At 43.4% G+C, this 16,783-nt stretch overlaps 3 protein-coding genes across 3 annotated transcripts; 2 read left to right on the forward strand and 1 right to left on the reverse strand.

The window, feature by feature from the left end:
- Positions 1-2,092: 2,092 nt before the first annotated feature.
- On the forward strand, positions 2,093-4,717 carry LOC4340063 (uncharacterized). Its single transcript, XM_015785763.3, has 2 exons — positions 2,093-2,841; positions 4,266-4,717. Exons 1-2 carry the CDS (start codon positions 2,134-2,136, stop codon positions 4,491-4,493), a joined length of 936 nt encoding a protein of 311 aa, XP_015641249.1. The 5' UTR covers positions 2,093-2,133; the 3' UTR covers positions 4,494-4,717.
- A 1,317-nt stretch (positions 4,718-6,034) lies between these two features.
- On the forward strand, positions 6,035-8,484 carry LOC4340064 (acid phosphatase 1). The gene is made up of 3 exons (XM_015788951.3): positions 6,035-6,710; positions 7,025-7,234; positions 8,074-8,484. The coding sequence occupies exons 1-3, from the start codon at positions 6,217-6,219 to the stop codon at positions 8,249-8,251; spliced, it is 882 nt and encodes a 293-aa protein (XP_015644437.1). The 5' UTR covers positions 6,035-6,216; the 3' UTR covers positions 8,252-8,484.
- Positions 8,485-8,785: 301 nt separating this feature from the next.
- On the reverse strand, positions 8,786-12,127 carry LOC4340065 (proteasome subunit beta type-6). The gene is made up of 8 exons (XM_015788953.3): positions 11,891-12,127; positions 11,186-11,262; positions 10,798-10,853; positions 10,543-10,615; positions 10,299-10,410; positions 9,841-9,914; positions 9,552-9,626; positions 8,786-9,065 (listed from the first exon to the last, which is right to left on the reverse strand). The coding sequence occupies exons 1-8, from the start codon at positions 12,030-12,032 to the stop codon at positions 8,934-8,936; spliced, it is 741 nt and encodes a 246-aa protein (XP_015644439.1). The 5' UTR covers positions 12,033-12,127; the 3' UTR covers positions 8,786-8,933.
- Positions 12,128-16,783: the final 4,656 nt, after the last annotated feature.

Genomic DNA, 16,783 nt, shown 5'->3' on the forward strand with positions numbered 1-16,783 from the left:
TGGTGGCTAACAAACGAGGCAAATTATCATAAGAAGCTTCAAATGTGCCATACCTCATCTCAATGATCTTTTGTTTGGCTCTCCAGGCCTTTGCATAGCTTATGGTGTACTTGAATTTGTTCTCGATGTGCCTAATAATTGATTTTGGTTCAAAGCCAATGTTACCAACAACACTGCTGTACATCTCACTTGCCACAAAAGCTGAAGTGATGTTTCGGTGATACTTCTCCACCCCTTGTAAGTAGCACTTGTGCTCGGTCACAATGCTAACTTTCCAATAATCATTCCATTTACCCTTATATGCATGGACACGCCATGGACAATCTTCCTTCATGCACCTCACTTCATACACATAATTTGTTGACTTGACCACCCTAAACTCTCTCTGCAATGAAACTGCCCAATGCTTCACCGCCTCCTTCATCTCATCCTTATGAGCATACCTTGCACCCTCAATTACCTCGTACTCCTTATACTCCCAGGGTACATGATCACCCTCTGATATAACAAGACCAGAGAAGTCCTCATTTGCCCAATCAGTGGCCATTACATCACCTTCCTCATCGGATGATGCGTCGTCCTCCGCTTGCTCATTATCCGAATCTTCCCTCTCCATTTCATCAACAATTATACCGACTCTCTCCCCCTCATCCGCCATGCCCATGGCCTGCTCCTCCCTTGGTTGATTTTCCTCATTTTGCATCGATGGTCCAACAACATCCCCTGCATTGCTAGGACCCTCCACATCTTCGGTTTGCATTGAAACATTTGTATCTTTCTCTTGTACCGACACAAATATAACGAGGGGCCATGACCGTTCAAAAGCCATTTCCACATACCGTCTCCAAGCAGCAGTGCTGTCCATCGGCATTAGTTCCCAAAAATAACCTTCTATTGCACGACTCACTACAACAGATACTGACATTGTGTAGACTTCTTGGTCTATTCTAAATCCTCTCAACAACCAACTATAAATTGACTGAAATGTTCTCTCCGCAGGCCTATCGATGCCCTTAGATGTCATTACAAAATCTGACAGATCAACACCATCTGGACCAAATCTAATATTTCCTTCACCGTGAACTATCTGAAATGTGACCTTACTTGACATTGTGCCTGATGAAAACAATAACTGCGTTAACCTCGCATTTCTGTACTACGCCCTAAGTTACATTCTCTACAATATTGTTCTCTAAATTTCTAAAAGTAGGTTACATTCTCCAGATCAAACTAAACTACATCTTACAATTAACACTACTGTCTATGTCTCAATTCATACTATTATATTCTATGCTCTGGATCTACACATATGTGCTGTGTGCTACAGATCTGCTAAAATATATGGAACTAAAACTAAAACGCAACATATGTACTCAAACGTAATATATTAGTACAAATGCAAAAGATGTATGGGAGCATACCTGTGATGAAGTGAGCGAACCAGCAGGGCTTCGCCGCTCCCCTTCTGCTGCCCTCCCCTCTCTCTCTCTTTCGTTTTTTTTGGATTTTTAGTGAATATAATGAAATTTCATAGGGGAGGGGCTGGGCTTTATAGGGGGGAGGCAAAAATCGCCCTCCCCCAGGGCGGCAAGGGGGCCGCCTGCAAAATTCCATGCCCCCTCGCCGCCCATTTGCAGGCGGCCCCCCGCACAGTGCAAAATCGCCCTCGCGGAGGGCGGCAAGGGGGCCGCCTGCAAATTTCCATGCCCCCCCTCGCCGCCCATTTGCAGGCGGCCCCCCGCACAGTACAAAATCGCCCTCGCGGAGGGCGGCAAGGGGGCCGCCTGCAAATTTCGTTGACGGCCGTCGCCCGAGAGCGAACGGCCGTCTGCCACGTCATTTTCGCCGCCCTCTGGGAGGGCGATTTTTAAAAATCGCCCTCCCAGAGGGCGGTAGGCGACTATTTCCGTCAATTTTCAAAATGGAAAATTATTTTTGTAAAACTTTTAATAAGAAAAATTATAAATAAAAAAAATTCCATATCCCCATGGGCCAAGGCCCATTCAAAACCAAACCGATCTAAGCCCATCCACCGCCTAAAGCCCAAACCCGGCCCGGCTAAAAGAGGAAGCCACTCTCGCCACGCCGACACGAACACGTGTACACGACGCGACGCCGGCGGCGGCGGCAGCCATGGAGCCCGCGGCGATGGACCGCATCGCCGGCCGCCTCGCCGCCGTAGACGGCCTCTACTACCCGACCACCTTCCTCCTCGCCGACCCGCCGCCGTCCGCCCCGGACCGCAAGGCCGCCCTCCTCGCGCTCCTCTCCCGCGACGCCCCGCTCTTCCTCGAGCGCTACGGCGGGTCGCTGTCCCGCGACGAGCTCGCCGCCTTCGACGCGCTCGCCGGCGACTACGAGGTCGGCTGGCACCTCCGCCGCCTCCGCGCGGCCTCCGAGGGGGGCCCCTCCGCGTCCCGCGTCCGCAACCGCCGCCGCGCCTACCTCGACCGCCTGGTGCGCGAGGGGGAGTACTTCTCCGAGGAGGCTATGCGGGAGCGGGAGCCATACCTGCACCACGAGTACCTTGGCAGGTTCCAGGATCCCACGGGACGGGCCATGGCGAGGCCGGGGGAGCGGTGGTCCGAGACGCTGATGCGGCGGGCTGAGGAGGCCGTGATCGTTGAGAAGATTCGAGGGGAGCAGATTAGGAGAGGGGTTGATCCCAGCGAGTGGGTAGGTGGTGGCGCTGAGGAGGCCATGGAGGAGCAGGAAGAGGAGGAAGAAGAAGAAGAGGAGGAGGAGGAGGAGGAGGAAGAGAGCGAGGAGGAGCAAGGCATGGACATGGAGGAGAAAGGAAGAGGTGCCGATAATTCTTCCGAGAATCCGAGTGTGACTGAGGTTTGTCTTACATGTTCTGACTTGATTGTGCTTGCTTTCTTGCTGTTAAATTGCTTGCACTTGCATGGAATTGGGAGGATTTGGTTTGCGGTGATGCTGGATATGTATGGCTTGCATATAATTGGTAGATTTTCTGATAACTTTGCTGTGGGAATCACTCACTTTTAGGAATACAACATATGATTGTTGGTCCTTGGAATACTAGTTTTGTTCTTTATTTTTATTTGCACTCTTCACTGTCTACATAGTTGAAGTATTTGGTCCTTGAAATACTACTAGTATTGAAGTATTTGGATGTAGAAAAATAGTTGCTTTACAAGTTTAATGGTTTACGATACATCGAATTGACAACATGGAGTAGATGAAAATTCATTTAATTTAAGTCAGGTTAGCTGCTTTCACAATTTGCTTACCTTGGGGGCATCTTATATAACAAGAACCCCTTCTTGGTTATGTTGTCATGTGCCAAAGTATAAGGGCATATGGAGCTGGAGCCTTTAGAAATCTATATATTCTTAGGTTTTTTGTGGTTTGAGTCTTAATCTTCACCATGGAATGCTAGTTACATACTTACATACTAGTTATATCTTTATGTAGCAGCCATTTTTAGGAACTAGGTTAACCTTTTACTTGAAAAAGAACTTTCTTCCACTTGTATGATCTGACTCCCACTGCTGAATCCTTTTATCCTGAACTCTGCTAATTTCCTATACGAAGCCTAATGTTCCTTATGGGACAAAAGTGCATTCAATCAATTCTTGTGTCATAGGTGCAACTAGATCTTTTGGGGGCATTATAGTGTTTCGCAGCACAAATATGCAGTTCAGCAGTTGATTTTATATATTATCATATTTCTGGAAAATATAAAATTTCTTTGGCCAGTACTTTATACCTGTTGATCCAACTTATGCTGCTGAACTCCTTTTGTCCCAAACTCCTCCATACATCGATAATTTTCTATTTTCTCGTACCCTCATTGAAGTCTAGGACCAACTGAAGGAACATTGATACTATAATAGTTTTCACCTGGTAATTATTGAGGTACAAATAAGATAGTAAAAGGTACAATCTTGTGGTATTATCTCTGACCATTGGAATGACTGTTAACTTGGACAGCTCCAGTGTTTCACATTTGCGTTGAATGATCTACTGACTTCAATTAGATCCACGCTGACTGCATATTTCTTTGTCTAGTATGAGAGATTGACACAATCTGTTGCATATGTGAAGCTCAGCTTTTATTAAGCTTTTCTATTGTTTCTGGTTTTTACATTCTGGGAAAAGAACATTTCTTGTTCAACCTGAGAACCTCTTATTTTCTAACGACAATAACTCCCCAATTTCCATTGCGAGTACTCCTTATGTCACATCATCGTAATCATATGTTCTCGCCCTGAGTCCTTGCTTTCAATCTGTAACTGCAGGTGGTTGACTCCAACAAAACTGCAGGGGCTTCCAAGCAAACATTATCTGCTGAAGATATGGAGGATCAACTTGAACAGTTTACCAGCTTGATGCAACAGAAGTTCCTGTCCGGTGAAGACTCTGAGCATATGGACTACTCTCGGATCGATAACGACGAGATGCTGGATGACCATTGGTCAAAAGAAGCCAACTATGATGCGGAGGAGAAGTATTTCGAAGAGGATTAGTTCAAAGTTCAAACTAGGCTGCTGTTATAGCATCAGTTATGTAGTGCATCATCGCATCTCGTTTTTTTTTTGTTCATGTTCAGCACTTACTTAGTCTATCATGTACATATATCTATATATGCAGTTGTTGCCCCTCTAATCCGAATAAGTTGAGTAACTTGCTTATGAAAACTACCGTATGTGTTGGAACATCAATCAGAAAATAGGGTCCTGTCTTGTGGAGATGTTTACAAATTGCAAAATATTTTTATGCACTACCTCCAGGATGATGGTGCATGCAGGGAAAGTAACATGTGTGTATTCTATATTTCTAGGGGATTACTTGTTCAGTCTGAAACTGTGAACCGCATGAGGGAAGTTTCCTTCAAAGCGAAGAATGTATATATGGGAAGGCTTAGTTAGAAGCAGCGTGATCCAACCAGGGTTTGCTTTGGTTGGACGAATTGGTCTTCAGACACTTCAACGCAAGCTTTAGTATTTTTTTTTTCTCTTTTGGTTTTGTATTAAGCCCCTGCCTCGTGTGCTGTTCTGATGCACGCTTTCTTTGTACCAAAAAAAATGGAGACAAATGACTTATTCCTGAAGTTTTTGTGAAAGCTTTTGCCGTGTCTTGCCTGTTCCATTGTTTTTCTTTTCTTTTGCTGTGTTTGTGCTAGTGTATTGCCTACCTTCTTCTTTTTATTAATTTTCTTTCTTTTGCATTAGTGCCTTGACTACCTTCCTCTTTTCTTTCCTTTTTCTTTTGTTATCGGTTACCACAGTGTCTTGCCTGTTTGGTGCAAGCCGAGAGGCAAAACCACCTCGGTTAATAAAGTCTTAAGAGAAAGGGACTACCATGGTCACCGTGTGTACGGGCCAACCGGCCAAGAAAACATAAAAGTCTATGAGAAAGGACGATGTACATATACCCCTATTAATGTGTATAGTAGATTTCTTTCAGAACATTTAATCCGTTTGCAGATAGTGCAATTTTTATTGTTTTGATATCCCCCATTAGATGAATATCTTAAAACACATATTCTATAACAATTGAAGAAAAAAAAGGAAATACATTTCTTTTTTCAGGAATAGATAGATATTCAAGAACAAATAAAAAAAGAAATACATTTTTCAGGAATAGATAGACATTTATGTACCAGAGGGATAACCAAACTATTCCCTCTAAAAAAGTTAGTTTTTACTCTGTCATTTTTCTTTAAAAAAATAGCTTTGCTCATTTTTACCCTGCTTCAAAGAAAAAAAAACAATTATAGCATGCTTGTACTGTGAGGAGCAGAGGCCAACGCCGTCGGTTTGCTGAATCAGCAAAAGCCGACCACCGACCCCACGTTCCGCACGCACGAAACGAAAGTACGAAACCCGCGCCAACACAACCCAACCAATCGTTTACCGCCACGTGCACGCCACCCCCCAACCAAAACAAAAACCAAATTTAAAAAATACTACAATATAAATACTAGTATAATAATTTCTTCTCCCATAAAGCTTCGACCGAATCCGGCTCGCCTCCTATTAATCCCTCTCTCTCCTCTCCTTTTTTCGATTTGAGAAAAAAAAAATTTGCTCGCCTTCTCCTTCCCTCGCGGCGAAGACACCGGAGCCACCACTCGCCGCCCGCCTATTTCACGCCGCCGCGCCGCGCAGACCGACCTCGTCCTCCACCCCACCCATCTCCGACGCCGCGGACCCCGGCGGCCGCTCCTCCTTTGCTCCATTCATCGCCATGACGCGCCACGCCGGCGCCCGCCGCCGGGGCGGCGCCGGCGTCGTCAGCCTCATCGTCGTCGTCGTCGCCGTCCTCTCCGCCGCTGCAATCGCCGCGGAGGGTGTCGATGCTGCGGTGTTCGACGACGCGCACCTCCTGCCGCGCCCGCTCGTCATCGAGCTGCCTACGACGACCTCGTCGTCGTCGCCGGCCTTGGCGGAGGAGGGGGAGGGGGAGGCGGTGCCGGCGGAGGTGAGGTGCGCGAGCTGGAGGCTGGCGGGGGAGGCGAACAACCTCGCGCCGTGGAAGTCCCTGCCCGAGGAGTGCGCCGCCTACGTGCGGGAGTATCTCACCGGCGTGGCCTACCGCTCCGACCTCGAGGTCGTCGCGCGGGAGGCCTCCGCGTACGCGCGGACCGCCCGCGTCGGGGACGACGGCCGCGACGCGTGGGTGTTCGACGTCGACGAGACGCTCCTCTCCAACCTCCCCTACTACGCCGACCACGGATACGGGTCAGTTTTCTTTTGGTCACCCACTCAGCTCCACAAATCCCAAATTGCGAAATCGTTGGGCGGCGTGTGTTCGAATTGGTCAATTTCCATATGCTGATATGAGCGCTTGATTAGTTGATTTTGAATTATAGGGAACAAAATTGCGAAATCGTTGGGAATGTGTTCGAATTGGTCAATTTCCATATGCTGATATGAGTGCTTGATTAGTTGATTTTGAATTATTGGGACTAAAATTGCGAAATCGTTGGGCGCGTGTGTTCGATTTATTCAATTGAGATGCTGACATGATTGCTTGCTTGATTTGAAAATGGCAGGCTCGAATTGTTCGACCACCGGGAATTCGACAAGTGGGTGGAGAGGGGGGAGGCGCCGGCGATCCCCTCCAGCTTGAAGCTGTACAATGAGGTTCGCGACCTTGGATTCAAGACCTTCTTGCTCACGGGCCGCAGCGAGGGGCACCACGGCGTCACCGTCGACAATCTCAAGAAGCAGGGCTTCCATGATTGGGACAAGCTCATACTAAGGTAACTATTCCATGATTTAGCCATCACCATTCTCTAACAAAAATTGCTCCTTTATACATTTCCAGTTCGTCATGAGTCATGACATTTCTATCAAAATTTGCACCTTGCAATTGCGCTAGGCATGATATTTTCTAAGAAGATTTGATTGTGCATTATATTTTGCGTTTAGCCAGGACATTTGTGAGAAAATCAGAGGCATACCCCTAGTATTATTTCATTATTTGCCATTTTCATTGACCTGTATGTAATTTGCTTCAAATATGTGGATGTTATCAGGATGTCTTTATAATAGGGATAATTATGTGGATCAATCATCCATTAGGGCGCCTAAATCGCCGAATTGAGGATGAGGCAGAGAACCTACGCCCATTGCCAAACAATATGCTTTGCTTGCTACTGTAGGCTTTTTTTCTGACAGATGCTTAATATTTCCCCCATCCCAAAATATAATGGATTTTGAATGGACGAGACTGTCATATCCATTCAAAATCTCTTGTATTTTGGGACGGAGGGAGTATCTATTTGTTCAATGCTTTTGTGCTACCCTTTTGTCCAATGCTCATATAACATTGTTGCGGCCATAATTTAGCATCTGCAAAGTTTGCTTTTCACCTCATTCTAAACCTTCACCAATCAGTCAATTACTACAGCATTATTCGACATTAAACCATGAGCCATCACCACATTACGATTGGTAGAAGTAGAACTAGGGACTGTTGCTGAATATCGTTTGTCGAAACTACTATACATATGTTCCACATGTTCAAGGACATTAAAATTTACTTTGCAAGCTACATACTGAACATTTTGAACAACACATTCTTTTTCACAATGGCCAGGGCGCCAGCTGATCGCAAGAAGACGGCGACGATATACAAATCGGAGAAGAGGAAGGAAATGGAAGAGGAGGGGTACAGGATCCTAGGCAACTCCGGCGATCAATGGAGCGACCTGCTGGGTTTCTCCACGAGCGCTCGCTCCTTCAAGCTTCCCAATCCAATGTACTATATTCCATGACGGAACAGAAGAGGGAAAGAGAGGGCGGGTGAGAAATGCGGCGTTTATTTGATGCATTTTCTCACCCAGCCCATTCAAACTGACTGGTGGAGAAAAAGAAATTCACAATAATTCTTCAAAGGAATTCCAAACTGTACAAAATCTCACTGACTTCATGTAGAATACATTAAACTTGTAAAGTCGAATGTAATTGGATGAAATGAGAGACTATTTATTGAGTTGGTAGTTCATGATATACTATATTCTTCTCTTGGGAAGGCTTACTTGAAGCGATAACTGTTTTTGTGACGCTGAAACATTTCACTCGCAAGCTGAATTTTCGTTGGAGTCTCTGCACTGTCCATCGCTTAACTTATCTTATTTGCAAGTTCCATGTAGAAGGCGAAGCACGCAATCGTTCGTCATAAACAAAAGAAAATACTAACAAAGGAGAAAGAAATATGAGATAGATTGTTTGAAAGCGCATTGCAAAAACATAGCCACCCCATTGCAGTAACCGGGCTACCGGACCAATCCAATGTGACACACTTCGCATTACCGAGCAACCGAGAATTTACTAAGTTAAAATAATAAAGAGTAACAACAAGTCGGTGTGGAACAATTCTGCAGTCCAGTTCAGTAAAAATCTAGAGCAAGTCAGATACAGTAGAAAGTTGGAAAAGAATGGTGGTGTATGGCTGAATCACTGGACCATCGGATCAGGGTTCCCAGCAGCAAGTATGTCGAGCAACGAGTTCTGGGGCTCCATCTCTTCATGCCAGAGTGGTAGTTTGTCACCAGGGTGAAATTTCCTCGAAACACCATCGGCATTTATCTGCAACATGATCATATGCATAAGTAATCCACCAATCCTTTGGAAACATGATGGGTAGAACGAAGAGAACAGGACATGTCTCTAAACTTAAATCTGCATTGCCAAACTGCCAAACCATAGTTGTACTGACCAAACATATTCAGCAAAAGAAAGCTACGGAAAATGCAACCAAAACAGATGGCCAAGAAAGACATGAGGTTGTCCACTCTACCTCACTCTAGCATATTTTAGCACAAGAGTACAGCATGTCTGAATGAAGCAAAGAGGTAATACCACACTGAAATATTCCGTCCTTGGAAGTTAAAAGGCCGATAGTTTTCGCTTTAAGATTCTTTGGCACAGCATGCCAAATATAGCACAGAAATTTATATGTTTGTATGAATTCCACTAAAACAATCAGTTCAGGTCTCTGAAGTCTGATGTTTCAAAATGTCTCCAATAAAGGAACAAACAAGGACAATAGGGATGAAAAAAGAGAGCACTTACGGTGACTGTACGAACAACCCCTCCACTAGCACCATCACGGGCTATAGCAAGGGAAACCACCTTCACCACAAACTTCTGTAGAGATGAAAGAGAAGAATCAAGTTAAGAGATGAGGTGGAACAAGCAAAAATAATTATACAGGGGGCACTGAAGTGATGGAAAATGGTGTTTGCACTCTATGATCCTAGACTTAACGTGGGAAGAACTGAACATAACGTAGGCACTTCGTTCTACCTAACGCATCGAAGAAACTATCTCTTATTACACATGGTTTACAAGTAAAGCGTACCTCAGCTTCTTCCTGGGACATGCCCTCCTTCCATTCATGGTCAAGCAGTCCATACAGGTAACTGGAACCAGAACCTGCAATACTCAGAAATAACGGCTAGCGTCAGAAACTGTGATTGATATAACATAGGGTAAAGTAGGGACTCGGACAATTTTATGATCAATGTTCTACAACTAAGCCAGGTTACACAGGAGTATGGTAATCAAAGAGTATGGCAGGACATTAAAGGAAGAAATGGATCGCGCTAATTTCAAATGATTGCTTATGCATTGCTTAAAAAAAATACTGCTCAGGTAAGTTTGCAAATAAATCTCATTAATAGGCTTATACTATTGAACTGATAATTATTCTTATGTGATACATAGATATATAGACACAGGTGGAGACTACATTTCTTATTTGATTACTATGAGCCCAATGAAAAGACATTCACCATAATATTTCTGGGGGAAACATACCTCCAATTGCAAATGGTTGCCTCAGAATTGTTCCACCAAGGGGGACTGAGAAAATTTGGCCACCCTCATATTTATCCCATCCACCAACAATCATGCCAGCTTGCAACATGTTCTGAAAATTGGTGAAAAAACCAATATGGCAATTAGACAATAGCTTAAAATCAATGTATGAAAGAATCAGAGAAAGAATTCATCTCATGTATTAGTGAAATTCTTGTATCGTAGAATGCTACAGAAAATATACCTTGTTCTGATAAGCCAACAACCTAATTAAGTTGGCTGCAACTTTCACAGTAGCTGGTTGCCCAAGCTGAATTCTGCAAATCGAGGGAAAATTTAGCATGGGCTATCTTGCACAGCAAATATTCACAGTAACTACTAGTTCACTGTGTTAATTAATGAAATCTAAGTTTATTATTGTTCATTCAGTGCCATCCTACTTAGCTTAAAAGGAGAGAGCATTAATAGATATATTATAATTACACAAGAACAAACTTACGTGTGTTGGTGGAGAAAATAGCGTACATATTCCGAAATGACTTGTGTGTCGGCAGCCTGTGAGACAATGAGAAATATAATACTAGTGAACTATTGGAAATGCTGTATCTGATAATACTTACTTACTTAGTACTGGACTATTAACAACTATGAAAAAGAAGCAGAAAAGAAAATATTGAAAATGTGACTGTAACTCAGAAGGTATAATTTCCCGCTACATCAGGCAAGCCAAGACAAGGGGAAAATGAACAAGATAAGATGCAATGGTAAAACAAAAATAATCACATCTTGCTTAATGAAGAGAGTATGTTTTTTACAGCATATAATAATAACACGAAGCAACAACATAAAGAAGGGGGCCCAAGACTCTAAACAATGTAGGCACTTACAGATCCAGAGCGGCAGACGTACACATTGTCAGTCAGTTGAGTAATTTTGTCAGATGCACGGTTCGCCACATACATTCCTAAGAATTAACACCACATAACAAAGGCAATTAAATTAAAGGGAAAAAATAGACAAGCAGACAGAGCACACCAACTTAATATTGATTTCGATTGGATCAACCACATGCTCCAATATTTGGCTAAGTTAATAAGGCAACATGGCTAAAACAACTAAGCTTACTAGTCTATGTAAGCAAAAGATCCTAGGTACACCAGAATCACCGTAAACACCAATGGGATGATACTTTTCTCATTCTTTACTGTTGAGTGTTAAATGAGAAATAAATGAACAGTGAACTCAACCAGAACAATAGAGGTTGTACCCAACTTCCCCTAATTCTACATCAACCGAACACACGACAATACCAATTTTTCATATATCAGGTCACACCAATTTTTGTACTTATCCATCCATAATATGCTGATTTAGGCAGAACACATTAGTGGTACACGAACCAATTTCCACTGACAGATACATTATCCGATCCGGCAGCAAACGCTAAACACGTCGCCTAATCTCACAAAATCCATGACCTAAACATGGGAAGCAGGATGGATGGCAGGAACCAGATGCGCTAATAACAAAAATCCACCGCAACCTAGCATAAACAAGGGTCGGATCGGGGGTGGGGGATCGGGGGAGCGTACCGGTGCTGGTCCGGGAGTCGGCGGCGAGGACGACGCCGCCGTCGTAGCAGACGCCGACGATGGTGGTCCCCATCCGGTGCTCCCCGGAGGTGGGGGCGTCGCCCGCGGCGGGAGAGGGGGAGCCCATGAGAGAGGCGTCCATGGCGGCGGGGAGATCGGCGGATGCGGCGGCGGAAAACCCCTAAGCGGCGCGGCGGCGAGAGAGCTCAGGTGTTCGCTGGCTTTGGCCGCCACCGCAAGAAAGAAAAAAAGAGGAGGCGACGCGATGCGTCCGGTCCGAGTCGGTTCGGGCGTTGGTGCGGCTCGACCGCTCTAGGATGAGTCGTACTTTGATCTGTTCATTGACGTGGGACCCATGTATTATAACATCCGTCTCATTTTAAATGCAATCATAACATCTAATTTTAAATATAGTCATGACTTACTTTTAAAAAATATATAAAACTTTTAAATAAGATGGACAATTAAATATTAAACAGCATTTAAAATGGAATGGAGGCAGTAGTTATTATTTATAAAGTCCAAAAATAAAGTATTACTGCTGAGAATCTGTTTCATAACAAGGAACTGATCGGACTTTGGAGTGTACTAACAATCTGCTGTAATCTTTTCATTTGTGCGATTATATGGAAGGCACATATGCTTGTAACAGAGGTACACCACACGCACACACATACACGAGAACATGTCCTTAACCCTTATCATATGGTTAAAACAACGGAAGCTAGCAATAAATACTCTATTCGTTTTAAAATATAGTAATACTATTATATTAGACACCACATAATACTACGAAGTCTGTTAAGATCTATAATACAATTAAAAAAAGTACTAGCTCTAATAACTCGTATATTGTCCTTAAAAGGGAATACAAGAAAATATGCATTGACTAGGGATGGTAATGGGTCAGGAGGGTTCATTGGTCCTTTCACTACCCACCTCAGTCTTAAAAAAAAAATTAGCACGAAAAACTACTAAATTCAAAATTTCAGTCCAATCATTTCAAGGCTCAGCCCTCATATTTTGTAGACTAAAAACTTGAACCCATTACAACCCCGTGACATGCCATTGAATCTCTAATGTTGATGATAGCAAATGGTCACTCTCCCAAGACAATCAAGTGAGATAAAAAAAAAAAGACAAACACTTCCACGCTGTAAACAAGTAGAATATTCGTGTACAGGCCCACTTCACTAATCTAAAAGAATTAAAGAAGTACACTTCACTGGAAGTCTGGAACATCAGAACCCAACAAACATCGGCACACATTAGTCATTTAGTATCTCTCTTGTTTGTGTGTTGCTGCCATTGTCTATCACACACCACCTAGCAATTGTTTCAATACAAACTAAACGCAACACCAAAATGAAGAAGAATTCATGAAGAAAGTGGACATAAAAGAAGACTCATACAGACAGACTCTACATAAGCTGATGCACATTCTTGTCCAGTCATTAAGACGAATTTAGAATGATGTGCAAACGCCATTGCATATTTGATTTTTTTTTTTAAGCCAGCAGTTTCAAGGGCAAACTTTCACAATACCGAACTTTTTCCCACTGTTTTCTTATTCACCTTCTTCTCCAGTAGGATCATCCAGTGAATAACTTTCTCACATGTGGAGTCGACGAACTGGAAATACCTCTTGCCCACTGCCTTGCTGCACACAAGAAGCCACCACACAGAAGAAAATCCTACTCCGAAGCCCAATCCTGAAAATATATACAGCCAGATATCATGGACATCATTATGCTCTGCTTGATCAACATGGTTATCTTTCTGTTCAAAACAGCTGCCAGAAGCAAGATGGATGCAGAGATACTTGTTGCCAGCATAGATGTATGGATCTTCATCACCAAGGGTTTGAAGCTGAGAGCCCTGGGGTACCATCCCGGACAGATTGTTGTAGGACATGTTCAGGTGGCTCAACAAGTGCAGTGATGTCATGCTTTCAGGAATTATGCCTGACAGTCGGTTCCATGAGAGATCAAGCGACTCCAATGAACTCATATTACCAATTGTCTCTGGAATATGACCACTCAGGAGATTTTTCGAGAGATTCAGGTTTTTGAGCCCTACAAGATCTCCAACTTCAGCAGGAATTCCACCTGTTAGATAATTGTTAGAAAGGTCAATGCTCTTCATCAGATAAAGGATCTTAGAATACAATCTTTCTTCTCCTTTGATGGTAATGTATAGACTCTCATTGTGATAGAGAGATCCACCAAAACTATCACCAGAAATCTGCATCGGTATAATATGTCTTGACCTCTGTGAAGCCATTTCACTAAAATTTCCAATACCTTGTGGCAGGGGCCCTGACAGCTTGTTATTGGCAAGATCCAACACTTGAAGACCTTGAAGCTGTGACAATTCAGACGGGATGCTTCCAGTGAAACGATTTGATCGCAAACGAAGAATCATGAGGTATTGCATGTTATCTCCTATCCATTCAGGTATGGAACCCTCCAAATTATTATCTCCAATATCAAGGAAAACCAGAAGCCCGCATGAACTTAGAGAGGAAGGCAACAACCCAGATAGCCTATTGTTGTTCAAATGCAGGGAACCAAGAAAAGTAAGAGAGCCAAGACTTGAAGGTATGTGTCCTTCCAGGTTGTTGTACGAGAAATCCACCAAAAATAGTTCTGTGCTGTTCTTCCAACAATTAGGTAGCTCGCCTGATAAGCTGTTGTTTGATAGGTCTATTGCTGACAACCATGGCATGTTGCAAAAGTACGCAGGTATGCTTCTATTTAGACGATTGCTTGACAATAAAATGTAACGTGTCTTGTTCCCTCCCACACTATTGGGCAATGATCCAGATAAAGAGTTGTTGGAGAGATCTAGCAGGTCTAGACTTTCTGGCATATCAGGAATCTGACCTTCCAATTGGTTCGAGCTGAGCCCCAAGAACTGCAGTGACTTCATATGAACCAGGGATGCTGGTAGCATGCCAGTAAGCAGATTGTCAGAGAGATCCAAGTTAATGAGAGAGGTCAATGACGTCCAAAGCCAATCAGGCAATTGACCTAGAGTCCCCGTTCTGTGCAAATCTAATGTCTGCATTCCAACTTGTGTTTGAAGCCACTGCGGGACTTGTGATTGTAGTGGGGAAGAACCTAAAAGGAGTTCATAAAGTTGAAAGGGTGGTAACCAATTTGCTCCCACAGAAATTCTCAAGGAATTGTAAGATAAATCTAGCTTTTTTAGCTTAGTTAGATTTGTTAGGTGTTGTTCAGACAAGACATCTTCGAGTGAATTGTGAGAAAGGTCCAGTTCAATTAACTCTGTGAGCTGACTGATATTGGTATGTACATGACCTGATAGTGAGTTTTTGCTGAGATCGACTGAGAAGAGGTTTGGGAAGGATCCAATCCACCCGGATAGACTTCCAGATAGATTATTATTCCCCAATTTGATCATAGATAGTCCCTTCATGCAGCGGGTCATTGCCTTCCCCAAATCAGCAATATCACCTATAAGGTTGTTGTTCGACAAATCAAGGATCTGCAAGTTACACAACTTAGATATTGGAATTGCTCCAATCAAACTGTTGTCAGCCAAGTAAAGGGTATTAAGGGCAGTTAAATTTCCCACAGATTCAGGAATTGAGCCATGCAGCTCACAATAGTCCAAATTAATTAATGACAGAGTGTATATGCTTGCCAACCAATTCGGGAATCTAGAGCTGAAGTTGTTGCCTGATAGATCAATTTCATTGAGAACTGTGAAGTTAGACTGGGATAGAGAATTTTGATTAGTGGGTGGAAGATTGGTACCAGACAAACGAAGCACTTTGAGGGAAGCAAGCATGTTCAAAGACTGCAGCCAATCTGAAGCCACAGAAAGGTTCCACAATGACATGTCAAGGTAAACCAGTGAAGAAAGCTGAGAGACCCAAAGAAGATTGTCAACAGAGCTACTGGAAGTAAAGCTGCTAAAGTTGTTATAAGGAAAGCTAATATCCAGGTAATTCAGCTTAGATAAGTTTCCAAGCTGAGGGGGAATTTTCCCACCGAAATTAGCAAAGGACAAGTCAAGATGCCTCAGGTTCTTCAGAGATCCTATGAACGCAGGGATTCTTGCACCTCCAAAATCATTCGAACGAAGATTGAGGTACATCAAATGAGTTAAATGAACCAATGATGGACTGATGTCACCTGTTAGAGCATCCTCCTTGCTGATATTATAGTTTGCGAGGTTGAGCTTGATAATATGTCCAGTCCTGTTGTTGCAAGTCACGCCATACCAGTTGCAACAATTTAGACCTACCCAAGAGGACAGCATGCCTCCAGGGTCTCTCAGGGTGGCCTTCAAGTCGAATAGTGCATCTCTTTCCTTTCCAATGCATGCTGCTGCTGCTGTGATTTTGGAGGCCACCAGCAACAGGGGCAACAAAGAAATCAGTGCAAGGCGCATGATGATCACGGTGTTGGTAAGTGGTAACCTTGAAGCTAATGGGGATTTATATGAGAAACACAGACTATATGAGCCACCTGGCTCGCATCAGCACCCTGCAGGATAAGATGATCAACAAATGCCAGCTTTCATTATTATGAAAACTACTCTTAGTATTGACTCAAATTTAACCTGGAGTTGCATTTAATAGAGACATAGTTTTATCAAGATAATGTTCTTGCAACAAGACCAAAGACCAGAGCAATTAATCTACATTTATACACGGCCATATCTCTTATCTCAGATAAAAAAAATGTTATAAACTTATAATGATCTTCTGGCTTGATTTGACTACACCCTAATGACCCCGCTAAATTAACAAATCAACCAATAGCGAAGGTTTATTTGGTCAATGGTCATCTCTCATGAGTCAATACGAGAAATTAGTTATCACTCATCACTGGGGAATAAAAGCAGGAAGTAACTTAAACA

The sequence above is a fragment of the Oryza sativa genome, chromosome 6, assembly GCF_034140825.1.
Source record: "Oryza sativa Japonica Group chromosome 6, ASM3414082v1".
NCBI lineage: Eukaryota > Viridiplantae > Streptophyta > Magnoliopsida > Poales > Poaceae > Oryza > Oryza sativa.